Source organism: Centroberyx gerrardi, chromosome 9, assembly GCF_048128805.1.
Source record: "Centroberyx gerrardi isolate f3 chromosome 9, fCenGer3.hap1.cur.20231027, whole genome shotgun sequence".
NCBI classification, from domain to species: domain Eukaryota; kingdom Metazoa; phylum Chordata; class Actinopteri; order Beryciformes; family Berycidae; genus Centroberyx; species Centroberyx gerrardi.
In genome coordinates, this window is record NC_136005.1 from 23,882,744 (window position 1) to 23,910,430 (window position 27,687).

The 27,687-nt window shown below is 44.6% G+C and overlaps 1 protein-coding gene across 1 annotated transcript in view; it reads right to left on the reverse strand.

The window, feature by feature from the left end:
- Window positions 1-27,687, reverse strand: part of cachd1 (cache domain containing 1) — a 95,079-nt gene that overhangs the window by 59,408 nt on the left and 7,984 nt on the right. Inside the window, exon 2 of the mRNA XM_078285807.1 lies at window positions 979-1,041. Coding sequence (XP_078141933.1) covers window positions 979-1,041 — 63 coding nt within the window. The remainder of the gene's footprint in view (window positions 1-978; window positions 1,042-27,687) is intronic.

The following is a 27,687-nucleotide window of genomic DNA, read 5'->3' on the forward strand; positions in this document are numbered from 1 at the left end:
GCGCCGCTATTGAGAAAGAAGAAACGGCATCGCTGCAAGGCCAATTGAGCTGCTTCTGGAATGGTAAATAGCTGCAAGGCTAGAGATGTATCACTTAATGAACACACACACTTATACACACGCACGCACACATGCACATGCATGCACTGACACATATAGATACACTGGCTCACACACACAAACACAGTCACAGAGGAAATGCAAACAAACATCAACCTGTCTGTTCTTGCTGGTGGCTGTTTACCAGTCTGGTGTTTACTGTCACTCTTCCAAGATCCCGCACACACACACACACACACGGGAACCCATACCTACACACCACAGAGTGTTTGACTACTAGGTTACACCAGATGCCAGGAATTCTTCACATTTTTTTCCACCTGGGACCCAAATGGGAAATTTAGACTTTCACTGCTGGCTCATTTAAAACATATCACCCTATCTGACTGAAGTTCTGTTCATTTCTAGTTGGGCTTTTATAATAACAACAACAACAACAACAACAATAAATCGCTTTCATTGTACAGTTACAATGTCAGAGGGGAAAGTACAGCAATATTATCCTCTGACAACCGATTCCCTTGACCATAATACAGTCAGATCCCCATTCTCTCCTCCCAGCCTTATTCTGTCTGACTGCAGCTCTGTTCTCATATTGTGGAGCAGGAGAGAGAGCGAGTGCGCAACAGAGGAGCGGAAAAAACAGAGAGAGAACTTCAAAGCCAATGAGACAGCAGCCGTAGAATTTTAATAAACCCCCTTTTCCCTCTGATGGCTTGTGTGTGTGTATGTGTGTGTGTGTGTGTGTGTGTGTGTGTGCATGTATTCACTGCTGCCGAACTGACAACTACACCAGAACACAAACACGCACCATCCAGAGCACATGCATGCACAAACAGGCAGGCGCGCACACACACACACACACATACACACACACGCGCGCACACAAACAGGAAAGGAGAAGCCTTTGTTACTCACCTGCTGCACTTCTGTCTCTCCGTTTGATGTCTTCTCGGTGTACACAAACGAGTTGAAAATCCTCTGTAGAGAGACAGACGGAGTGAGAACGAGAGAGAGGCAGAGAGAAAGGGGAGGGGATGAAGGAGAGAGAGAGAGACAGGTTAGGAGGGATTCTGGAGATTTAGGTCCAGCAATTGATCAGAAGAACATCACATGAGGACGAGCATTGGCAGAACTCCTTCATAGAGGTGGGTTTTGGTTTCGGGTGTTTCACGTTGTTGAGCAAAGACCTTTGTTATTGGATCCACCAAAAGTCTTCCTTTCAAATGTGTACACCAAATAGGAATGTGTGAATTAGACATTGTTTTATTGGGGCTGCAGGTATGAAACAAAAACAGCTAGACAATGTGACAGCATCACCATGGTCCTGCAAAGGACATAAGCAGTGTCTTTGACAGTATGGGTCCTATCATGGCCTATTCTTGCTCTGAGGTGTAGGAGTTAACAACTCAAGACCGTTGTTTCTTTTATTACCATTAAGGTATTTGTTAGCAATTTTGCAGCGAACCATCACTGAGAAGTTGGCATCTTCATCAAATATGGTGATTTAATAGTTTTTCAAGGTCCAATTTCCAAGGTCACAGGCACAAAATTCTCAGCACGCCCATGGCAGTGAGGAATCAGCAGAGCAGGATAGCGTGGTGAAAAGAGAAACCATCCTGTCAGCAAGCATCCACCCTGCTGAAGTGTCCTTCAACAAGTGAACAAGGAACTGAGTCCTTACCGGCTGAAGGAGAGCTGTTCTGTAGCTGACCCTGACCTCTGACCTCCTGTGGAGGGTCAGTGAAAAAAGAATTTCCCTACGGGGATGCACAAAGTATTATTATTATTATTATTATTATTATTATTATTATTATTATTATTATTATTAATAATTTGTTTTTTTTTTTTACTGAATAACCCAAGCATTAATGCCTTTCAAAGTATGTATGGCATAGGACCCGCATGTCAAAGACATTGTTATTGCCTTTCAGATACATTGTGTATCTGAATGAATGTGAGAAAGTCATGGTAACACTTCTTCACAAGGATAAGGGAGCCAATCAAACCATTCTGCTGAAGATGGATCATTTCCCGGCAGTGTGCTATTCATGCTAATTGAGCTTAACAGCTACAACAATGCTCTGCTTTTGCTCCCACAAAACCAAATGTTTACAAATAGAGGTAAGTGGCTACAGACTCTTTCACCCTGTAACTGCTCTGCCATGTAAAGTCTACAGTACGTTTCTGTCCATCCCACCTGATCAATTCCTGCCAGGTATATGTGTGTAGGTACAGTCAGAAGGTAATTTGATGGGTTGAGAAGTGATGGCGATACATCCTCTTGTTAGCTAGTGATTTTAGGGTAATGTGTACAGAATTGACTCCCTTGTTAAATTTGTGCAAATCACTGGGTGCAATGTCTCAGCGATGGCTATGAAAAAAGGGCATTTCAGACTTGGGATTGAGACAGACATTATAAACCTCAGTCTTATATGGAAATTAAGTCAAAAATCATGCTGTCTTGACCTTGAATTCTTCTGGTTGACAAATAAAGCGCGATAGTGATACATAGAGCCATAAAAATTCATAACAGCTTAACTTGTCCTCAATGTTAGCAGTTTATGTTTTTTTATTTAGACATTCACTGAATTATCAGCAACATTATACAGAGAAAATCCAAAACTCAGGCGAGTCACCCAGTCCTACTGCCAAATGAACTGGGCAAACTAACACAACACTGAACCAATCAGTTTACACTCTGACAAAAACCAAGTTACAGTTAATAATTAAGTTAGCAGACATATGAATCACTGCGTATAATTTACAACATTATGTCTAAACACACTAGATATAAAATAAACCAGCGAATCCTTTGTGTAGTTTTGTGAGGCTCATAAGGTTATGGGTGATGCCGTATGATGACTACGCCTGACCAAAGATTGTGTTAAAACAACAGATAACTTACAACTCTAAAACTTCACTGCAGCAATAAGGGAAGGCTATGAGACACACATGGGCATTTGGGTTGATGGATTTGTCTGCTCAGACTGGTGCGACTGGTGGCAACTTTTGTCATTGTTGCTGGAGAGACAATCATAAAACTGACTGTCAGTCAAACACCCAACCAACAGACCATGGGAGTGTGGCCATCTCATTTCCATCAGGGTTTCTTAAGTTATAGGTTGGGAAACAAAATGAGCTGCCTGCCTAAATCTGGTGGTCAACCGCAACACAAAATGAGTGGTAAAAACTTTTCATGAGCTTGAATCACAAGGTGATACTAAATTTCCCATTCGCCGTCCAGGCCGAAAACACTTTAAGAGCCCCTGATTTATATTGTTAAGTGAATGGGAAGCCGGCCGTTCTGCCACGGTGTTACATTAAGGCATGGAGAAAATGAGTCCTGGTGTGACCTCAGCCTTAACACACCCTCAGAGAGCCCCAGAAAAACATTTTAACACCTGGCTGAATATGGACCCAACTCTGACACACACATGCACACACCTTTACACAGATGGTCTCCTGAGTCCCATCAGCCAAACATTCTCTCTCTCTCTCTCTCTCACACACACACACACACACGGCCCAAACATAGGCAACAGTGCTGTGTGCCAGGTACAAACAGTAAAACTAATGTTTGTGTTGAGGCAGCCAGCAGGCAGGTGTTTCACTGTAAGCTGCCCCACTGCACACAAAGCCTTAAATTGCCTGGTTCCACGTTGCACCCAGTATCCCCCTGCCTGTCCACACCTATTGTCAGACACATTCCAGAGGGCACCGATTACCCAGAATGCAGCGCGTCGAGCTAACCTGGAGCCGACTCGCTATAGACTTTTATTGCGTTGCCGTGGCAACACCCTCCCACCTTTTCAATGGATCCCTGTAAAAGCAAAGCAAAGCAAAACAAAAGCAATGATTCATGGGACCTCACACAATCAAGGGGCGACTTGACTTGTCACGCCAAGATGGCTTCCCAAACATCAGCAGAGCCCGACTTGCTCAGGGGGAATAAGGGCAGGAAAAAGTCCCTGAAAAGACGAGAACTTTTTTTTCTTCCTCCAGCACTTGTGCAAAGAGGTAAAGTAAAGTTCATGGCAACGCAGTGAAGAATGCATTAGTGAAATGAAAGGAAACATACACAAACACAGACACGCAGTCAGTGGATGACAGACGCAAACATAAACACACTGATCTCTGGAAATTTGATTATGTCCAATGTAGGCTCTGAAATGAACACAGTCACTGTCACTTTGGCTTCAACAGAACTTTAACAAAGTGCTCAACTATAATGTTAATTGCCTAAATGGATCTAGCAGTCTTTATTATAACTGATTGATTCATATTTGCTGCTTTATTCCTTTCCTTTTACGGAACTTTGTGACTTACAGAAAAGTGCTATAAAAATACTGTTAATTATGTTGTTATTATTATTATTAACTACACGCAAACAATAAACACACATGCGTAAAGCCAGCTGCATATTTCACCACTGGATTATTTACAAATTGCAAACCCGACCCCAGAGAGTTTACTGTTCCACGCCCACCTCAGTGGAAAAAAAAAAGGTCCAAGAAGTGGAATTGTCAAATAAACACGAACAAGCACACACAAACAGAGCTGCCACTGCTTAGAAGGGATCATGTGCTCACAAAACGCCACACTAAAAACAAGAGAAGAAGAAAAAAATGGGGGAAAAACAGGAATCTCCATTGTTCAAAAACTTGCAATCCCGGAAAAAGGGGGAAAAAATCCTAAAGAGAGAGAAAAGTCCCGTCGTTGATTAGCCGTAGCTTAGCTGTCTTTCCCCCAGTGCCTTGAGTGTTTGTTGTTGGAGCTGCTTTGCGGTTTTCACAGCTATGGGGCAGCCAGGGAGGAATGCCTGGCTCTGAAACCTGAGAGGCCTGAGGCTGCTTGGGCCACCATGGGCTTGTGGCCTCCCCTGACCCATAATCACACACACACACACACACACACACACACACACACACAGGCACATACACATTCACACAAACACACACACACACACACACACACAGACAGACACACACAGCATCAGGGGTGTACCCAGACTTCCATATCCACCTTAGTGCTTACCTCCTCACAAACTCAGGACATATGAACCAAACCGACCAACCCACAAAGCAGCTGGAGCCTCCTAAACAACCATATTTTCCTGAAACGCAGACATCGGATCTTAAAAGGCCACTTTTTGAACACTGAGCCTGATTAAACCTGTCAGGCTTGTTAAGCGGACTGGTGAAGCAGAGGAAAAAAATGCATTCTCTGGAACTACTTTCAATGCCAGAAGATCCTTCTTCTCGTGAGAGTTCGAGCAAATTTGTTTGGTTTACACAGCTGAAGTTTTTGTGCAATTCATTTGTAATGGACTTCACTACAGATTAAGACTGAGATTTCGTTTTAAGAAGTTATGAATCTACAGGTTATAGAATGGAAACCAATACCAACTTGGAACTACTAAAAGGTTTACCTTCACACTGGATACGTTTACGTACCATACTGTAGGCTATGCTAAACGTTTGCATGTACACCAGACAGAGCTATTTACAGGACACAGAGATGATTTTGTGCGAACCCTAACATAAGTAAGCTGACCAATGGGCCAAACTCCCAAAAAGTCGGTGTAGTCCTGCTGGTTTTCATTCTAGCCATCTAATCAGGGACAATTTTACACCTGGGACACCAGGTGAATGCAATTAACTGCCTGGCGGGATAGAAATCCAGCAGTACTTTGGGTCCCGAGGACCAGGATTGAGAACCACTGCTTTAAAGAATGACACCCATCACTTGTCTCTTGTTCGGCTCCAAATCAAAGGGGCCTCCTTAAAAACCATACTTAGTTCGTTTTCACAAAACACAGACACTGGATCCACACAGGCAGCTTTTTGAACACTGACCTTGAAAGAATGCAGACAACTCCTGTCCCTTGATCATAGAGCACTGCCGTTGGTCCCATTAGGCCAGTTATTAAATCAGTCCACCTTGGGGTTAATCCTGACCACAGATGAGTGGCTCGCAGGAATGGCTAAACCTCAGTGAAACCTCACTCTATGGATTTATGAGATGCACACCTGACTCTGTGTTCTTTCAGTCCTCTAGTACTTTTGGTTGTCGAGACACTGGGAGAAGAGGTTGTTGCATGTATTTACTGAAATGACAGCTTACTCATCCCCAACCTGATCCAGACTTGGAGCTTTACCTGCTCCCCCTTCACTCAAATTACAGGAGGAGCAGTAAGGCTGAACAGATTTACACATCACAAGAATAATTTTGTAATCTTGTCACAATTTTCAGGTGCTCCCCGGGCTATGGTACATGCCATGCAACTGCGTGGTTGAGGATTTCAGTCCCGCTCATGACCAGTTTCCACCTTCATCATCTCGTCTCTCTTTCTTGGCTTCCCCATCTCTCACCACCAAGTTATACGATAAAACAGTAAAAAAATATATATAATTTCCACAGTGCTCGTTAGACAAATCAAACTTTAGTGCACAAATCCACCCACATAGAATTGTTAAACCACAGGAACACTCCCAACAGAAATGGACATGGCTTCCAATTAACTGGGCCTCCCCTCTTAGGCTCTTCAGTCGGGCTCTCTTGGGAATGTGGTAAACTACCCTAAGAGGCCCTTCTCCTTTTAAAGTGACTCTTTTATTCTCAGCGGAGCAATGAATAAAATCCAGACGGATGAGCCACGATACCGGCCCAAAGACTGAGATCTCGAGAATCATCCGTGAAGGGACGACGTGAAATAGGGAGTGAGGAGGTACAAAGTAGGAAGGGAAGGGGTGAAGGATGGAGGGAGAGACGGGGGGAAGGAGGGAAGGGGGAGGGAAGGAGAGAGGAAAGAGGGAGAGAGAGGGAGAGAAGGAGGCAGGCTGCAGTGGTAGGACTGAAGGGGGGAATAAACCTATTAGCAATTCAGCCATCTTCAAAGGCCAGAGTAGAGCCGTGAGCCATAGTAATTTGGAACTGGAGAGCATGCACACGAACACACACACACACACACACACACAAACACACACACACACACACACAATTAGAGCCTAGTAACATTTGAGGTGTGTCCCACCCAAGTGATGCTCCCATTTTGCCCTCCAGTGTGCCCACAAATAAACCTTGGACCACTGATCAACAAGGCCTAAAGACAGGATTTGTGTGTGTGTGTGTGTGTGTGTGTGTGTGTGTGTGTGTGTGTGTGTGTGTGTGTGTGTGTGTGTGTGTGTGTGTGTGTGCGCGTGTGTGTGTGTGTGTGTGTGTGTGTGCGTGTCTGTGGCGAATTGATTTCTGTATGTGCAGGCTGTGCATCAAATAAGTGTGTGGGCCATGTGTAGGAAAACATGCGTACTTGTATGTGTGTGTGTAGCTTGTCGACTGTATATCTGTCAGTACCGGCTTCTCATTGGCCATGTGTAGACAAACTCTGTGCATGTGTATGCGCGTGCCGCCTCACACACACATTTCACATCCACACATTATGTAGCAGTGGAGATGTTTGGGAGCTCTGGGGCCAGAAGGATTGGTTTCCATACAACTGGCGGATAAAAGACTGAAACACAAGGGACAGTAACTGCTGCTTCCTCCATGCTGCCGGTATACAGCTCTAACCTCTCTCTTTCCTTCAGTACTTTACCCCCCCTCCCCCTCTCTGGCTTCTCCTCTCTCCCTCCCTCCCTCCCTCCCTCCATCCCCCGGCCACCTCTCCGCTCATTGCACTACAAAGGGCTGGAGCCGGGGATGAGGCATCAGAGCTTTTGCCTCTGATGTGTGTGTGTGTGTGTATGTGTGTGTGTGTGTGTGTGTGTGTGTGCTTGCGTTCTCTTTTTTCCTAGACCCTTTGCCATGTCTCCATCCCTAACCTCACCCTCCCAACTCGATTTTTTTTTCTGAAAGCTACAAAGCAGAGTCAGGAAGCAGGCACCTGGGAGAGGAAGGGGGGCTTGCAGTTTCTGCTTTTCACAATACAAAAAGGTCTCTGAAATAATTGCACCTTCTCCTCGCGAAACAATTTACAGCTCTATAACACACAGGCCAAAACTAAATCAAGAATATGCCATTTGTACTCACATTATTAGGATTAGTCGACTGCATTAACCTGCAACTACATGGACATTATTCATATTTATAAAAAGCCCACAATGCTTTAACTGTCTACTCTAAAAAAAAAAATAATAATAATGGCATGGTTAATGGCACATCCCTTGCTAGAAAAAATGTTTACATGCATCTTCATCGTTAACTATAGATTTTTAGGGAAAATATGAGGGGAAACCAAACAGCGAACCTTCCCATGAACCCTCAAAATCTGATCAAAGCACCACTTTGCCTGCACGCCCAACAAAGTCGACTGCTGACTGCCTGCCTAATGCACACAGCGTAGCAGGAAAATCCCATGCAGATATCCGCGGCACGCTTCAGGTACTATGAAAGGAATCTGAAGTCATCAAGGCTGTGACCGTGACAGCGCAAAAAAGAAGGAAATAATGGGGAGCGGGGCTAGAGCAGGGAAGAGGTACGTCAAATCCACATCTTTAAATGTCACCATAATGGCCACAGAGAAACCAAACCCTTGCTAATTAAGTGTGTCTCCATTTCAGCCCAGTGGAGAGCAGGTTGGCTAATTAAATGGCCGACTGTCGGCGTCTGCCAACTGCTTGCTGCTGCATTTAGAAGGCGCTGGGGGTCAATTTAATTTGGTTGAATCTAACTAACGGACAACCTGAGGCAATGGCTCCAAATCCCCTGCCCACACACTGTGTTAGAGCGTGGCTGTGTGTGTGTGTGTGTGTGTAGGCCGCTAGTTGAGGGCTTTGAACACCATGTGTAGTTCTGATTTACTTTGCTGCATTTTTGAATCCTCTATATGAGTGTTTGTGTACTTCTAGGCTTTCATGCAAGATCAGTTCCACATGCAGAAAGGAATTTCAGAGTATAGAGTTTAGACTTTTACGGCATGCAAATGGTTGGTTGTCATTCTAATTTGACTCAACAGTGTAATGGATAAAACATTTCAAGTTTCTTTTTAATGGAAAGTACAAATCCCGAGCTCCATTATAGGTTCTTCAAAGAAGTACAGAGAACAACCGGACCTTGAGGCTTGATGCTCATTGTGAATTCTCACCGCTTCATTACTCCGTCTGAAACTGCTACCTCTGGACTCGATTTCAGTCGATGCTAAAACAGAGGACATTGTTCAAACAAAATACAAGAATGACTGGATCTTCCCTAAGCAATCACAGAATCTGCTGTACATGAAATCCTGCTGTGCCCACGTGGGTTCGTCAACGGGTACATTTCAATGCTAGTGCAATCGGTGGACACTTTGGAGGAAAGCAATGCCCCACTCCCCGAATTGCCAAAAAATTGTGAAAAAGTTACTGTACCATGGTTACAGTTAATCATATAGCAATTCAGGGGGCCTTGATCCAAGCAATAAGTCCTGGTAGAGTGGCGGTTTCAGCCGGCTGCCAGGGTAACCAGTTCTGTGGCATTAACTGAAGGCTGGGAGCCTGCTCAACATCAGGCCAGTCCAAGGACAGAAAGGCCTCTCTCACACTGACCACATATGATGGCTTTTCAATGTGGAGCGACTTAAAAAACCACCGCGCAACAATGCTTGTCAAACGTTTTCTCCCAGAGTCCCCATTTTCAAATTAACTTTTGTCGTGACCCAAAGTGACTCTGCAGGCTCTTGCATCAGCCCTGTTTGTTAAACTACTGGTCAGCACGCAAAAGGGGTTTGAGCCGTATTGGTGAGGCATCCCATTTCAACAAGAGAAACTTATAGTCCCCAGGAAAAGAGACAAAATGTCTCATTTGGGTCCAGGGCTGAAAAAATCTAAGAAAACCTGTTGTAATCCAACCAATCAACAGTATTTTAGTTAGCTTAATACATTGGACATTTTTTCTTTTCTTTTTTCCAACAGGCAACAAGGTGAGCGCCACAGGGTTGAAAATCCTGTGGTGTTCCTGCAACAATCCAAGGGCAACACCTTGGGTACAGTTGCCCATCACAGTTGCCCAAAAAGTTGCCCTGTATGTCACTGGTTTTATATTTCAGAGGCATGTGAAAGATTTCATAATCATACATTGTATTACACAGGTGTAGCCTACAGAGAGGGCACATATAGAAATCATAACCCTTCCACCCCCCACAAGCATGTGCACACACATACACACCAAAATCCCAATGCCCATTCTAAATCACAGCTAAAAATGAGTCACAGCACACCTCGCTGGAACCAACTGTAGTCAGCTCTATATTAGTTCAGTTCTCTGGGGAGTGAGAGTGGGACAAGTGTAGTAAACACAGATCTATCTGGCCAAGGGCCCGCGGCCTGCACTGTGGTGAATTCTGACTGGAACCTCTTTATCTCCCTCTCCCTCGCACACTCGGGGTCTCGCCCAGTCCGATGAGGTGGGAGGGTGAAGCCTGTCTGCTACAGGGTGCTGCGGTTCTGAAATAACAAAACCCCCTTTTGTCCAAACAGCGCCGGGGCCGAGAGAGAGAGGCAGTGAGACAGACAGAGAGAGAGGCAGAGAAAGAGAGAGAGAGAGGAGGAGGAAGAGAGAGAGTCACCACCAAGCAGATCCTAACAGCCCCCCCTCCCCAAAACCTACCCAAGAGGCTCTCAGTCTCGGTCTGGGATGTTTGCTCTCCCTCTCCACCAGACAGGATATAATGCTTTCCACATGTGAGAGAAAAAAGGAGGGGATAGTGGGGGGAAGAGAAGAGAGGGGAAAGGAAGGGAGAGGAGAGGGGAGGATGAGAGAACTGTGGAGGGGGGGGGGGGGTGGCAGAGAGGAGCAGAGAAGAGAGAGAGATCGTGGAAACCTGTAACAATAGCAACTATTCCACAGCAAAGCCGAGTTATGGCTCACTGGGTCCAGGGCCGGCTCAAAGCATGTAATCAAGAAAGCACTTTTTTGTTAATTTGAAGCCATAGCCGAAGAACTGTGTCAATGCTGTATGAAGCAGGACGCATGCGGCAAGGGTTCAGGTCGGATTTGAACTCAGGACGTCCCAGTTACATGGCCAACTGAGCCACCAGTTTGCTGGCCATACAGATGCTTTTATGACAGAAATTCAGAGGTATGGGCACTGAGTAGGTCCTGGTTCTCTCGCCAACTGACAGTGAGTGGGCTTAGCTTACCTGAAATATAATGATGCATGAGTGCTTTTTCTTGTGCAAAAAAGCGAAAGAAAAATTCATGTTTTTCTTCAGTGTGGGCTATATCCGTCTTCTTCTAAGCTCTAGCTGAGTAATGAGATGCATCTTACTTGTTACCAATGCTAAGTGAAAGGGAGCCAAGCCTTAAAAATATAGCCTTAATGAGATTCGCAAGTCCTTTAACTGATATCAATGTTGATCTACTAAGTGAATATAAAAAGCTCAAGGACAATGGTAAAAGGAAAAAGATGATGTCCTTAACTCAAAACCCCTAAATTACTGCACATCACAAGCGTAAAGCATGCTAATGGTGAATCATTAGTAAACACAGTGGGGGGGAGCCATGCTGTAAGACATCTTAGTTTCTATGCAAGCTGAAATGCATTCATAATACGTCTGGTTACTCCATTTACCCCGCCTCACAGGACAAAGCAATGAAATGAAGCATTTGAACTGTATTAGTGGCTCAGCTCTAGCCCAAAAATAGAGCATTGTGACTCAACCGAGAGACATTATCTACCAGCTTAGGGAAAGTAAATGAGTTTTCTGCCTCATCTCTCTCTCTCTCTCTCGCTCTCTCTCTCTCTTTCTCTCTCTCTCTAGGGGTGTTAAGAAACAATGACATGAGTGTTACGAGCACTCAGCATCAAAGACAACGGCAGACTCGCAATCGGATGGAAAATGGAGGGGAGAATGGAAAGTGATTGACAGGCGAGAAACGGAGAGAGAGAGAGAAAGCAATGTGAAATTGTCCCAAATTGTACCAAGTTCTGTGACATGAACACAGTGCTCAGGGCTGAGAAGTAGTGATGTCATCATCATGACATCATGTTGCTCGTGGTTCAAAGGTCACAGCCGTGTGTAATGACCACGCTCCTCCTCTTTTAAATTGCTCTTTGACGGTGTGCTGTCTGTGCCTGTGTGTGTATATAAACTGTGTGTGGGGAGAGCGTAAGGCGCAAGTCATTAGGTTAGGTTTGTACACAAGGCCCTTTGATGTCAAGGCAGTCAAGTCATTAAAACAGGGCCGCGGGCCTCAGCAGTCCTGCACTAATCATGCATAACTAATTGGAAATGCAACAACTTTTCAACCAAAGGCCTGCTAACAAGAACTCCATCCAACTCTGACTTTTTATCATACTGCTGCTGCATGAAAAACTCTTCAAGGTGGCATTCCTCATTTTTTAAACTTGAATTGAAAGCATACGTGGAACTTTTTAAGTGCTTTGTAAAGTTTCGTGACCCTAGGGACCAGGAAACCCACTGCGTGTATTCGAATATACGAAGGCTTCTGAGGGGCAACCGATTTTCTTTTTGGTTGTAAAGGGTTTTCGTCTCACAGGAGCAACACACGCATAGCGGCAGTAGTGCCAGGCCCGCGGTGCATTATGGGAATAGCAACTTGCTGTTAAAGTGGAGCAGAGGTGAAAACGTTCCAACGGCAGATCAAAGCCGCATACCTGAGCACTTCCATTAAGCTGATAAAATCTAGGAGTTAGAGAGGGCAAAAACAAAACCTCACACTGTGATAAAATTAGCTCAACTAAGGATTGTAACATAATGAGAAAATTCTGCGCTTTTTACTAGGGGCTTTGTATTTTTCTCCATATCAAACGGCCATGAGTCACAAACAATGGTGTGCGTATGTGCGTTCACATAGCGTAGCAGAGGCTGGATGCCAATAGATGATTCTTGTTAAGCCATTATGCACTGCGTGGCCGTATGTACTAACAGTGATTGACGACATGTGTAGAGCTGAGCGTGTGAGTAATACAGGACTTAAGCAATGAGCAGGGACCCAAACTGAGTACTGTGCACGATTCTTATGAGTACCAATATGGCAAGAATACTCATATGTTTACATTAATCTGGGTCTCAGGGTGAGTCAGTTTCTGAAAAGCTAAAATGCCTACCACAACATTAAAATATGGATCTAGACCTACAGTGGACCGCAAGCCTGTTTACAGTGGGTCCCCTCTATGAATGAATATTGATACACTTTTTCTTTTCCCCAGGCCAGACATTGAAGAAAGTTGAACAAAGCACAACTTGACAACCATCTGAAAGTAATAACCTGACATTTTCATAATGAAGAAATGAATTTTGCAACTCTCTATTGCCGACTGATACAACACAATGTGATTCAAGCTATACCCAGTTCATGAAAGCTTCTACATTTGCTGTTCTAAATACCCAGTGTGGGGTAGGTCCTCCCCAAGAAAAATCCTAAGGTGCACAGAAAGTCATGCCTTTTATGTTTCCGGCAGAAGCAACAGCAGTTTGTTTGGAACAAATAGAAGAACTGGGTAGTTAGCATGAGCAGTGATAGCCACCATGGCTGAACAGACAAAGAAAAGAGCGCCACCTACAGAAACTTAAACTGCATCAACAGAAAATCAAATTGACTGGTGATCTCAGGGAAGTGCAGTGCAGAAACACCACAGCAATGAACGCTTAGCACCAAAAATGGCACCAAAATAAAAAATGAAAATCGAGGACCATGAGGATTACCACTTTAAGAACCCACGGCCTACTGTAAACTGAATGAAAAAAAGCCAGGATTGTAGTGGACAGCCGGCCAATGAGTAAGCCCATACTTGCTTGGTTTGGCGCAGCGGTGGAGACCAAGCCAGTGTCTCACACACCCTTAACCTCTGGACTGGGCTCCAGCCACTTCAGGGCCCCATGCCAGCCTGCCAGCGGCCCCTGGCACCACAAGTCCGAGTCACACCCTAGTGGTACACCCTGCCGAGGCCAAAACCTCATACTGACTCCTTTCACCGGGCACGGAGAGAGAGAGAGAGAGAATGTCGGAAGGCTGAGAGAGAATGTGTGAAATAACAGAGACAGATAAACGGCAGGTCAGGGTCAAAGGAAAGACAAGAGACGGAGAAACAGAGACAGGGAGAGCAAAGGCCTCTTCACCCAGCTTCGATAAATGGGAAACTTTGATATATGCTTCCTGGCCAAACAGCCCCAGCCTCGGCCAAGTGGGAGGGTGCTGAGACAGGGCGCCTGCACGGTCTGTACAAACTATCCTGGATTATCCTCGCATTCCTGTGCTCTGGACTAATCTATACGGCCTCTGCTAGCACAGTTTATGTGCGTCAGTATGTATAGAACAGTATATATGTCACATGTGTACACATGTACATTCTCTGCATAAAAGTTGGTGCATACCTCTGGACACTTCTGGATTTCTGTACGCACGCTACTTCCATCCACAAATAAGGTCTGATTGTGAACGTGATAAGAACAGACATCAATGCACATGCACTTTGCAAACTGTCACTTTCTCTACAGAGTTTTAATGTGTTAATGTGAATATAAGCACATTTTTGCAGATTCTATAGGCTGTAATTTCACATTGTTTTGTTCATGTTCTCATATTCCTCTCATTTGTTGCATATTGCACATACGTATATTGATATTTTCAGAAGTTTTCCACTTCATACTGCACATATTTCACATTCTTTTGTCTCGGTAACTTCTACTATTGCTGTTTTGCACACCCTCTCACTGCTATAATCCATACTTTCCTTCACGCATGCTTACTTAATTTGCTCTAGTGTTGAAATTTCTCAGTTACGTGCGTTTATATAACCCCCATTTGCTCCATTATTATTCATAATCTATTTGTCTTTGCTGTATTCTATTACTATTTGCTCCTGGTACGGCCCAATTTCCCCACATGGGCCATTAAAGTTTCATCTTAAACAGGGCTTTGAAATGTATGTTAACTGGGGCTGTTTTTCCACGCAAAGGGCCTATTCAGATCAAATGTCTCAGTGATTATGTTTAAAAACTGTGTAACAAGGGTGTCTCGCGGTGCCTGTAGGCTTGTTAATAATACTGACTCCAGCCTGTGTCTGAGGCAAATAGCCCTCTGCTTAGCAGCCGTAACCTCCGCTGACCTGCCTCGCTAATAACAAGCAACGCTCTCTCACTTAACCACTATTTAACCAAGCAGGTCATTTAGGAATACGTTCATAATATTGACAAGCACGGTCTGGAAAGAGGAAATTCAGTTCTTGAAGGGGCGGGAGAGGGGAGGTTAGGACAAACAAAATGCTTGACACTGAGATAGAATAAGAAAATAAATGACAACGGGCAGCAAAACATGTTAAGAGAGGGCAGGGACAAAAAAAGGAAGCTCAACTGAAGGGCATTAGGTAGGAATTAAGATGCAGCGTGTGTACAATGAGTCAAAGACAACACTACAACATTAATTTAGTTTCACCTAAGTTCTGCAGTTTATGTATTTCCGTATCTGTACCAGAAAAAGAGGGTGCCGGACTAATTCAATTCCTCCTTGGAACACACTCATTTCCCATTAGAAATAAATGGAGCTTGTGTGTTTCGAGAACCTGAAAGAATCCTGAAAAACAAAAACTGTGGGGGAAAAAAAACCAAACAGAATAATGACATCCCTGAATAATGAGAGGGGGTGAGAGAGAGAAAAAGCGAAAAGAAGAATTGTAGAATACAAGAGGATTAGTGAGAGAAATGGCTTGCAAAAGTGAGACCGAGACACAAAGATTAGGCTATGTGTGCGTGTCCCAGACAGATGTGTGTGAGAAAGAAGCAGAGAAAAGACGAGGAGAGCGACAGAACAGAGGACGGAGGAGGACAGAGACAGAGAGGGGAGATAAAGGAGAGGGAGGCGACAGAACAGGGGGAAAGAGCAGTTTCTGGGGTGGTCCTCCGGCTCCCCTCCTCAGGTTTCTGAGCATGATGTGAGATCATGTCTGGCCACTGTTATAAGGCCTCTCTATAGACAGGGCTTTGTTCTACTTCATGTACTCTTAAGGCAGTTACACGCACTGATTAATAGAGGCATGGGCCGCCCAGCAGAGAAGCTTAAGCTACACTACCATATGATACTGGTTTCCTTTTGCCAAGCCAAACCTAGCATGACTTAGCCCTGCTGACCCTTGCTGGCACAGCCTACACTCTGCAGAGCTTCTTTGGCTCTGATAATATGGGAGCCATTTGTGGTGATATATACAGAACCTTAATGACAATTGTTCGCTTCTATATACCCAACCTTTTTGACTAAGGGCTCTAAACAGCACCAGAAGTACAAAAAGTTACTGAAAGACCTTTCATAATATATGTGCATGATACTTAGGGATTTTCTGTTTTCTCTTGCTCTCCTCCAAGGAGGTCAGAGGTCAGGGTCAGATACAGAACCGCAACCTTTGGGCTGGTAGGGATTCGGTCTCTTGCTCAAGGACACTTCAGCAAGACAGATGTGTTGAATGACGGTCTCTTTAACAACTAGGCCCTTCCACACCCATATATAAAAACAAATAAAAAATGGCCAAAGCACTGCTTTTTGGTGCTACGGAGCCTTTTGTTTTGAGAGCATAGCTAACTTAGCATCAAATTTCCTGGCCGCGCTCAACGTAAACAACTCCTCGCATAGCGGAACATTTCCCGGTCTTGCATGACGAGCTACCACAGCACCTCCTGGCCCAGTCTTGTGGGATGGCCTTGTCTGACTTTAAGCTTAGGGAGAAGAAACAAGGAGCCAGAATTCAGGGTAGCTGTGAGCATGCATGACAGCGTTTTCAACAACATCGTTCATTTTTGGGTAGAAAGTGTCAAAGCTTATAGCATACTTACATCCATACAATTTACATACTTAATGCTGTGCTTTTGGTCTAACCTTGTTCAGAGGTTGTTCTTCACATAGGAGAATAGGCAACAACACACCACATTACAGCAGAGTGCTTTTAGTAGAATAAATAGTCATCAATAGACAAAATAAAAAGGACGGAGCACCATGCATTGAAAGACATGTAGTCTAGACACCTTACGATGCAACATGAACACAATAAACAATATATAGAACATAGACTAAGACATGGAGCTTATGAGGGGGGAATCAGACTGTCACTGTCATAAACCATAAGGACCCATGAGCCAAACTACAGTAGGTGTCCCTAGTGATGGCTGGGTCGTTCTGGCAACATGTTAAACCCCAGGGCAGCCAACAAACAAGCAGCTTCCATTATAACATGACAATCCTTATGTCAAAATCCTCAAATTGACCAACAGGTTGAATGGAAGGGAATTGAGTATGAATCCATAAAAATTCCCTCCTGTAAGTCTTTCTTTCTATATCACCACCTCTTGGCATTTCAGTGAGTTCAATACCCTGAAATTGTAAAGCCGAGAAAGGGTGTGAGCTTTCATTGCAGTGACAAATGATGGGATATTTCATATCATTGGTATTATATGTTATTAATCCTTTAAAAGGAAACTCTCAACCTGAACTCTGACATTTTAAATCAAATATTTTTTTACATGTAATAATGCAGTGGCCAAAATTACCTTAGGGATATAGCACTTATCTGTAAGAAGAGCTCACAATGTCTGTTTAGGGTCTGACCTGATGTTATCCCACATCAGTTGGTGGCAAAGTTTCGGGCCTCTTCTTAACAAAGTGGGGGAAAAAAGCCACTGTGTGGCACTCCCAGTTTTGGGCTTTTGTAACAATAATGTCTCCTACCGCTTTTTCCTCCAAGGACAGACATGAGCTAATATTTGAACATGCTAACTAAAATATTTGAGCTACATACACTCACACATCCTCAGAAGTACACATACCGCTTGCAAGATTAGATAAATCAAGCACTCCTCATGTGTTTTCTGAGGATTCAAAAGACTTGGCCTGTCAACAGGTAACAAAGCACAGCACTCCCCAGACATGTGATGAGACTAATGAAAAAAACACACAGGATTACACAATTATGGGGCAAAGTAGGATAAGAGGCATCTACCATAACAAGTATCAATGGAGGGGGTGTATCCCGAAAAATTGTCGAAAAAAAATAATAATTTGAAAAATAAAAAATGTCATTACTGTGTACAGCGATGCTTGCCCTAGCACAACACAGCACAGTACAGTATAGCATTAATCTAGATGACATGAGGTGATTAACTGGCTGCAGGATTTGTGTTGGCTAGTCAGGGTGCTGAGGGAGAGGACCAGGGAGCTGTGGTGAGGAAGGAAAACATCAGCCCGTGTCTGGGTAAATTACAGAAATACATACACACACACAAACACACTAACACAGATATGTACACTCTTATATACATACATAGACACGCGCGCACACACACAGATGACGCACACACATAAAATGCATATGCATCCAACGACAAATACCGTAGCTTGAGACATCACACACTGAAAGCCTTTTCAGTCATTTTAACTTGACGTCTGACCTGTTCACACACACACACACACACACACACGCGCACACAAATGAATTAAAGCTTCAGAAAAGGTTTATGAGTTGTGACCCTCGCTTGTGGCAGGAAACCACAATGCCAAAGTACACACATAAAATACAAACACATACACACAGACACAAATCTCCTTTTCCACTGTGCTATCCTTGTGCAGACGTAGTAAAGAGGAGTACCTCGCTAATACAAGCTGTAGTGGAAAGCTGTCGCACTTACACTCAGAAGTCAGCAAAACTGCCTGAGAGACAGGCCAGGAGAAGGGCAAGGAGCAAAGGGAAGGAGAAGTGGAAAGGAAAGGAAAGGAAAAGTGGGAATTATGAAAAGAAGGATAGAAATAAGGAAGGAGAGAAGGAAGGAAGGAGGGAAGGAACAACGTCCAAACACAGGGAAATATTTACCATCAAGTTGTCAATGTTAATGAGCTTTTCCACAAATGATCTCAGTCAAAAGTTCTCCAACAGCTGTGAGATACTCAGAAATCTTAAATATTTAATACTAGCTCTCATTAAAAAAAAAAAAATGTGTTTACTTTTACTTTCCTTCCATTTGAGCGAGAGTAGAGAGAAATGGGGGAGTCTGGAGAGATGAAAGAAAGTGAGGAAGAAAGAGAGAGGGGAAAAAAAAGAAATGGAAACAAAGAGGGAGAGGGATGAGAAATGTGCAGCTGTTGGTTTTGGCCCAGGTGAGGCGCAGGCAGCGTTCCCACAAACCAACACCTAATCCTTTTGTTAGAAACCCAAACAACAACAACAACAACAGGAGTGTGGATGAAAAGACTGTCAGCCAAAATCCCCAGTTTCAAACCAAGCTGAACTCCAGTGGACGGCTGCTAAGACAGGCAAGAAAACCTCCAGGTCAAGGATACTGATTCAGTCTTAGTTTATGCTTCATGCAGAAAAGGGTGTGTGTGTGTGACAGAGTGGACGCATTTGGGGGTCGACCACCACCAAACAATAGACCGTATTCCCACGGCAGACATTTCACAATCACACAATCACAGCAAACACCGTCCAGCTATGTCCTGTTCTGCACCAAGACGCACATCATACAAACGCCAGGAATCGGACAAATATGCATCATTTCACAGATTCCCCACTGAAAATCATATTAGCAACTAATGTTTATCAAGAATCCGGAGGGATATAGACTCATAAGCCCCTTTCACACATGAAACCCGTAAAATTGCCGGATTAATTTTTCCAGTAAAGGTTGCGGTTTCTGTTGTTCACACAAAACATGCTTTTCAGCAACGCTACCATTCACACACAGCACTGGCAATAAATTCCTCTGTTGGCATTTCTCGGAAATTACGTTTTACCTTTGCCGGAGTCACTGCAGCTTGAAAAGATGGCGGGTGAATTAGCTGCTGGCTAATCTCTTTGTCTGCCGGGACGCTAAGGAGCATCTCTTATTTCCATGTCTGTCCAATTCAACATTTTTGCCAGTCCTTCGTCAAAATAGCTTCAGCCCGTATAGTGGTTTGTATGTCCCACAGCCGGCGCCGAATAAACTCGTCACCTCCTTGAGAACTTTGTGACTGTCTCAAACAGAGCTACGTCAGAGCGTCCTAACGTTTACGTGCTCGTGCCGTTAATGTCACGGCATTGTTCACACATACGGTCGATACAGAACTTGTTTGGATTTGCCGCCATTTTGAAACTGGCTCCTATTCACACATGACCCCTCTGTCGTTAAATTTATGGAACAGGCTGCATGTGTAAAAGGGGCTATTAGGGTTAGTTAGTTACTATTTGGCCCACTATGGCTAGCTACCAGAATCTAGCTTAGGTAGCTAGCTAACTGGCTGGTAAGCTAGCTAACTTCCCTGCTAAAGTTGTAGTAGTTGTAGTTGTTCACAAGACTTCTATCTAATAACTGTTAGGTCAGGTGAAAGTCTTCACTTATGTGTTGAAGAGATGCTTGGTTTTATAAGACAATCTTCCAGGTAGATTAGTGTTCAAGACTGTGAGAATTAGGTCCATGCTAACGGTGTCAGCCATGTAAATGCTTGATTCCGGTATCGTTTCTTTCTTGTTGTGGGATGTAGAGAGCTACATCTTCTCTACAGCACCGCTAAAATACTGGAATACTGGAGTGAGCACCCTTCTCCTTTCCCTCAATAAAGCCTGTGGAGCTCAAAGGGTGGAGCATGACATTTTGAGCACTGGGAGTTCAATTGCCAATGGTGGCTCCCATACTAAAACATATGCATGCACTCTCGGTACTGTAAGAGGCCTTGGATAAAAGTGTCTGTCCGCCAAAGCCCCTGTATATATTTAATGTAATATAATGAATGGGAGTGTTTGTACCTAGAAAGGCTGAAATCTTGAAAAAAAAAAAAAAAAAAGGTAAATCGATACAATCTCTGTCTCATGTGCAAAGATATATAGACTACACGCATGAACACACAAGCACAATGCACCTATACACAGATGCAAACGCGTGCACACCACACCACACACACACACACACACAAACACAATGTCTGCTTGTCACAAACGTGTGAAGCAGAGCCTTTAGACAGCAGGCCTATGGGGGATATCAGCCGAATATGCAGTAGAGGCTTTTTTTCTAATGTGCTGTCTAAACATCGGAAACCTCTCCTATTCAGATTCATGAGTCGATCATTGCTGTGTGTAGAAGCTGAAGTGTGAGTGCTTTTGAGGGAGAGAGAGTAATGGAGACAGAGAGAGAGGTGGGGAGGAGTGAGAGGTAGAGAGAGTGAAAGACAGAAACACAGAGAGAGGGAGAAAGAGAGAGAGACACACACAGACAGAGAGAGAGAGAGAGAGAGAGAGTAAAACCAAGAGAAAGAAGCTCCCCAAGGACATTCCCAAGTTTCTGGTATGCAAATGACGAGCGGATTTGCTGGTGTGAATGTGAGAAGAAGGGAGGGAGAGATGCGGGGGAAGACACACACGGAGCAGGAGGAGAGAGAGAGAGAGAGAGAGAGAGAGAGAGAGAGAGAGAGAGAGAGAGAGAGAGAGAAAGAGAGAGAGAGCAAGGCAGTGTTTCTATTCTGATGCATGCAGGAGACATATGACAGCTCCTCTCAAGGAGGAATCCTCCATCTGGCGATCCTGCTATAGCACTCAACCAAAACGCCTGGATTGGGACCTCATTAAACAAAAAACACTCACATATTCACACGTGCACACACACGGGCTTAGAAGAACACACACACACACACACACACACACACTCATACATGTCCATTGGCCCACACACACACACACACACACACACACCACACTCCACTTGCATTCCCACAGAGCTCAGTATCAGTCTAACAGTCTTACAGAAGGGCTCAGTCAAACTCAGGAGGCCCTTTCACACGTGGGCTAAGTAACGCTGCCGGATTAACTTTTCCGGAAAAGGTAGCAGGTCTGGCTTGTTCACACAACCACAAACTGCCAACCCCTGAACAGATTGGCAGACCTGAGAAATAGGGCGGTCTCATTTTATCGTTTTGTGGTGGTGGCGGCAATTCATTTATTCAATTTTGTTCTGAGGTAAGAGATTTCTAAGGTAATGGATTTCCATTTGCCAATTATCTAGGATTTTGCACTATTTACTCCTTTCCACTAAGAAGCACGCTATTTATTTTGTCATAACAGCATCTTTAACCATCCCTGATAGCTGCCAACAAATGTCTTATGACTGGATCCTGGGGAACTCTTATTTTGCCGTTGATGCAGTTTGAGTACATTTTGCATCAAATAATAGACATTAAACGCTCAGGTTGTGCATTTTTGATCTGTTAATGGCTTACTTCCCACACGTGTCAATAGGGAACTTTAATGGAAATGTTACTAGGTCTTAATGCAGTGCGTTGCCAGAGCAGATTTTCTGGAAATTTGACTCCGACTCTCATTCACATGCGACACCTCAACGGGAAAGTTCCATAAAATGTACCCAAAAAAAAGGCTGCATGTGTGAAAAGGGCTTGTCTCCTTTTGAGCTGCCAAGAGATGCCAGCAGAAACCCAGGCTGGCTGACGCTGCCAAAGCCTGGGCTAGACAGACAGAGAGCAACGCTGGCATGGCACCAGCCAGCCGAACCTGGCAACATGCAGGCCTTCTGGAGAGAAAAAAAGTCAAGTCTGGGTGATAGAAATTCAGAAAAAAAGGCCATAAGACCGGATAAAAGGGGCATGCAGGCTTCTTGCACAAAGTGGGAACGAGGCTTTTTACTGAAGCTAAAAACTGATGAGTGCTTAAGTAGTGAGACGAGCCAGCTTGCTATAGCATTGGCTCAACATTAAATCTGTCAGCTAGCTGGCTAGTACTGGTGGCGGTCTGGATGGGCATGCACACAAACAGACATTAGGATTTCTTTTAGACAGTAGGCAGTCACTCCCTGAAGTACTTTTTCTGTATTGGGACAGAAGGAAGGCCGACAGGACAGGAGAAAAACATGAGAAGGTTCTGATGATATTCAATATCAGGTTAGGTTATATCAGGCAGCAAAAAATAAACTGTAATGTCTTCAATTCAAATGAACAAAACTACATGTGGGATGCAAGTGGCACTGCAACCCCCCCCTTCCAGTCTGGCCCAATAAACGTGAACAACTAGCTGAAGAAGAAGAAGTGAGACATTCATAGCTGGTTGAAACAGGGAGCTTACTGTGCGAGCCAATAAGGTAATCCATACACCGACCGGAAGATCCTATCTGCCTATTTCCCCGAACAACCCAATTGTTTTTTGGTAACTTAGCACTGAAAATCAAACCAGGGACTCCACACACCACAGAGAACCTGCACAGATAGAGGGAGAGAGCAAGAGAGAGAGAGAGAGAGAGAGAGAGAGAAAAATCAACATCCATTTCTAAGCAGGAAAACTGGTTTCTTTAACTAGAGGCCAGGGCCCAAGATGGGCTGCAAGCTGATTTGAAGAGGGTCCCACCGCAACAAGAGCAATATGTTTTTATGAGGCTGGGACCGGGGGTGGGACATTACGGTTATCATTTGGGTACTGGGCTGAGTAAGGGCTCGGCTATCGTGCCTAACTTAAATGAGCTCTATTCCTTACTAAGCCGGTGTGAGGCTGACATCCCAACGGGGAGGAAATGTCCGCGAGTGCTAAGTTATTGCGGTCTTGAGTGGGAAAAACCACAACGTTCGCACACTTGAAGGTTAGGTACTGACACGTCTGCACACATCTGTCTGTTCTGCGTTGAGAAAATGAATTTTAAAAAAAGCAGAAATGAACTAAGCCTAGGCGCAGATTTTTTCCGAAAAAGGACGCTTTCTTCATTACAGCCGGGACAAATGAGTTGTATTCTTTACTGAGCTGGGGTAATGTTGACATGCCAGCGGGGAGGAAATGTCCGGTGCAATGTTAAACACCGAGGCCTGCTTGGCTCTCCTAATGCCCGTCTTCCATTACTGGTGAGTCAGTCCAGATCAAATGAGCCAGCCGCTTGGCAGACACAGCGCCGAGCCCAGAGACACTGATAGCTAAACACAGCTGCAGCCGCTCCGTGCGATGTGGCCGTACGTGTGTGTCCCGTCGTGTTTATGTGACAGCGTGGCTATGTGTGCGTGTGTGTGTGTGTAAGTGAGAGAGAGAGATATAGTGTGTAAGAGAGAGTGTCAAATATGTTTGTGAGTTTGAGTGTTTATGTCTGTGTCAGCGCACATGTGGCTGTGTGCGTTTCATCTCACACTAACACTCGTCCTTGCCTCCTAATTAGCGCGCGTTTTCCCCCCTCGCCATCTTCTCCATGAGAATAAAAAAAAAAAAACCCCACATCTCCGTTCATCTTCCAAACAACCTTGCGCTACAGAGGCAGACACAGAGGGGTCAAAGTTCAACACATCAGCCCAGGTCACTTCCTGACTCATCTTCAGAGGCAGCGAGCCGGCAGAAGACAAAAGGCACAGTGCGTCGTTTCACATGCCGCCACCCATGGACACAATTACACCGGAAGACAGGAACGAGGAGAAGAGGAGAGGAGATGAAGGTAGAGAAGAAGAAAGGAAAGGGAGAAAATAGGCATTTCTGTCAGAGAGCATCTAGTCAAATTCCTGACAGATGAGAGGACCCACAGGCATGAAGGAACAGCTAAAGAGAAAGAGAGGGCGGTTAACAATCTGTCTTATTTTCTATCCCTCTCTCATTTGCCTACCTTCTCTTAAAACCACAGCAAGGGGGGATAATCTCTATGTAAAAGGATATGAACCTGCCCAACCTGCAAAATTGCATGCTGTAAGGCTGAAAGGGCTGCATGCCAGTGTTTTTCAGCATTTAAATGTGTTGTTGCTAAGCTCAAGCACAGCTAAGTACATATTAATTTACATTCACTAGTGTGTCGTATAGCCTTCAGTGAAAGAGAAGAGCAGCTCCCACATTTATGAGAACTGAAGGGATGTACGGCTTCTGGTGCGGAACTGAAACTACAAAAATTGTTCATTCATGTAAGTAAGTTTGTAAAGCCTTAAGTAAAGGTCAAACATGAACAGAGCAGCTTTTTAGGATTCTTTAATTTCTTTGTTTCAGAGCTCTTCATTCTGTTAAATGCTGATTTGCGCTTCATAGACCATAGCAAGTATAACAGTTGATTTCCTTCAAAACTTCAATTTTCTTTATAAGCACCCAAGGTCAAAGCCAAATGAAAGGGCAAGCACTGATATTTCTGACCAAAAATCTTTGTCACCACCACCTATAGTGAAAATGTCTGACTTGGACAACCAGCACCATCACAAAAACAAGTTTTATTCCCCAACGACATAATTCCAATTCCAATCAATCAATCTTTCAACCACCAACATCTGTAAACAGCTAGTTGCTGTTTTCATTTCAGCTGGCAATACTCATGAAAATATATTGCATATGCCAAAAAAGATAGCTAACACTGAGCAACATCAACCAGAGTTTTATTTTTAACTTCCACCAACCAGAGGGAGGGCTGTACATATAACACTTGCACACAATAACGCCTGGAAGCAGCCCAGAGCAGCCACAGTCTTGTAATGTTGCCCAGTGAGCAGCTCCACTAGATCAGTTAAAGCGCCTTGCCCACTCTTAATGGTCGGGACAGTGACACTCATTGACTTGGGACACTGAAACATGCCATGCCTGTCCAGACGGCTGTGGCCTGGTGACATTTTAGGTCACAATCTCGCCTCTCTAACCCCAAGGCTGCTGCAGCCACCGTCTGCTGTGCTGCATCAGGCTCTTGTGAGCTACGGTTTTGTTTTTCACTGTCTCTGGGAATTTGCGGCTTCCATTAATCACAGTCTTACCACAATAGTCATGAGAACTAATCGCTGTAACTATCTTTTGACAGACAATTTTTCTCAGTCGTTACAAATAGAAACAGAACACCACATCGAGTTGATTCCCTGCAAATTTTCCAGCAAAAAGCGACTGCAGAAATTACGCATTTGGTTGCAATAATCCCATCATTACGGCTATATTTCTACATTACGTTCCATAACCACAGGGTCCATGAAACACATTCAAAACCTATTATGCGAGTTCAAAAATAACGAGTGTCAATGGGGGGGGGGGGGGGGGGGGGGGGGGGGAATTGGACAGCTGTTCTCAGTTCCAGAAAAGTTAACTTTGTGGAGATGCGAGGTTTTCACCCGGCAGCAGTCTTCATGTTTATGAATGGCTGTGAGGAGAGGAGTTAGACTAACTGAGCTGACCTCCACAACCCCATGACCCCAGAGTGTGAGAGGGGGCGTGGCCTAATGAAGAGGAGTCATTTAATCCCTCACCATCAAAGAGCGAGATGCAAACTGCTGTGACAGTGGCTGCGCTGTGTGTGTGTGTGTGTGTGTGTGTGTGTGTGAGACTTCACAATGCAAGAGCCTGCCTTTCTTGGCAGCGACCCCCACCACCCCCCACCACCTCCGCTCTCCTTTCATTCCCACCCCCTGCACCTAACTCAACAGTTTCCCTTGCACACAGCCCCCTGCGCCTTGGGGAACAGGCCCAAAGCCTACTGTTGCATATGCACAGTCAGATCTTCACCCCAAAGAAACGCAGCTATCCAAATAAAAAATACAAAAAAAAAAAAAACTGCAAACCGACACAAAAAAAAAATATAGAAATTCTAGACAACTTCGGAAACAGCGCTTCTCAAACAACTGCGAAGTTTGGGTTTGCTGAAAGTTTATGTATGCAAGACAGAGCTTAGGAGAGACGCATAAACAGACAGAGAAAAAAAAGAGAGAAAAGAGGAATGGAAAACAGTCTGATCTTTTGCTCCACAGTAGGAGCTCCAACTCTCTCCTCATCGGGAATGCAAAGCCTCCTCTGCAGGAGTGTGTGTGTGTGTGTGTGTGTGTGTGTGTGTGTTTGTGTGTGTGTGTGCGGACACAGTGAGGGGGATGGGGGCACTTGCAACGCCTTACAAACTCATGGTGTCTGGGGGAGGGAACTGGTCCCCCTACTCTCCTTACCCTCCCAATAGGGTCTTTGGCTCACCCCATCCCCCCTTTCCTCTTTCCCTCTCTCTCTCTCTCTCTCTTTCAGGGAGAGTTCATTTTGAGTCTTGTCCATTGTGGAGAGTGAAGGGACTGGCTTGCTAAGGGGTGGCCAGGGGTCCCTTGGCCCACACTGCCAGGTCAACGCTGTTGGAGCTAACTAAGTAACACTGGCAGGGATCTGGAGGAAAAACACAAAGCCTGGATCACCAATAAAGATCCTTTTCTCTCTCTCTTTCGCTCAATGTGTGTGTTCGTTATCGGTTTGTGTGTGTGTGTGTGTGTGAGTGTGGAGAAAGAGAGGGGAGAGTGGGTGAGAGAGAGAGAGAGATAGTGAATGGGAGTAAAAAGAGAGAGGTAGTAAAGAAAGGGAGAATGAGTGAACAAGTGAGAATGAGCTGATTAAATGCAGCCAGTTAATTAGTTCTCCTCTTTAATAAGCAGAGTATTCCAGAGGAAAGAGTTAGCAACTCTAACTGAAAACCAGGAGGGCTTGGCTGTCCCACTTCCCTCAAGCTCTGCCCACTACATACATGCACAGAAAGTAATGGAGGGGAAGCGAGCGGACAGGAATTTCAATGGAAATAATGGGAGTTGGGCCCAAAAATTTGAAATCATGGAAAAGCAAAAATTGCATCCCTGAATGAAGGGTTTACTAGTCAACAGCTACATACATGTACCAATATACAAACCAAATTGCATGGCTTAGATTGCATGATGCAATGCACAGATACAGACACACACACACACAAAAACACACACACACACACACACACACACACACACACACAC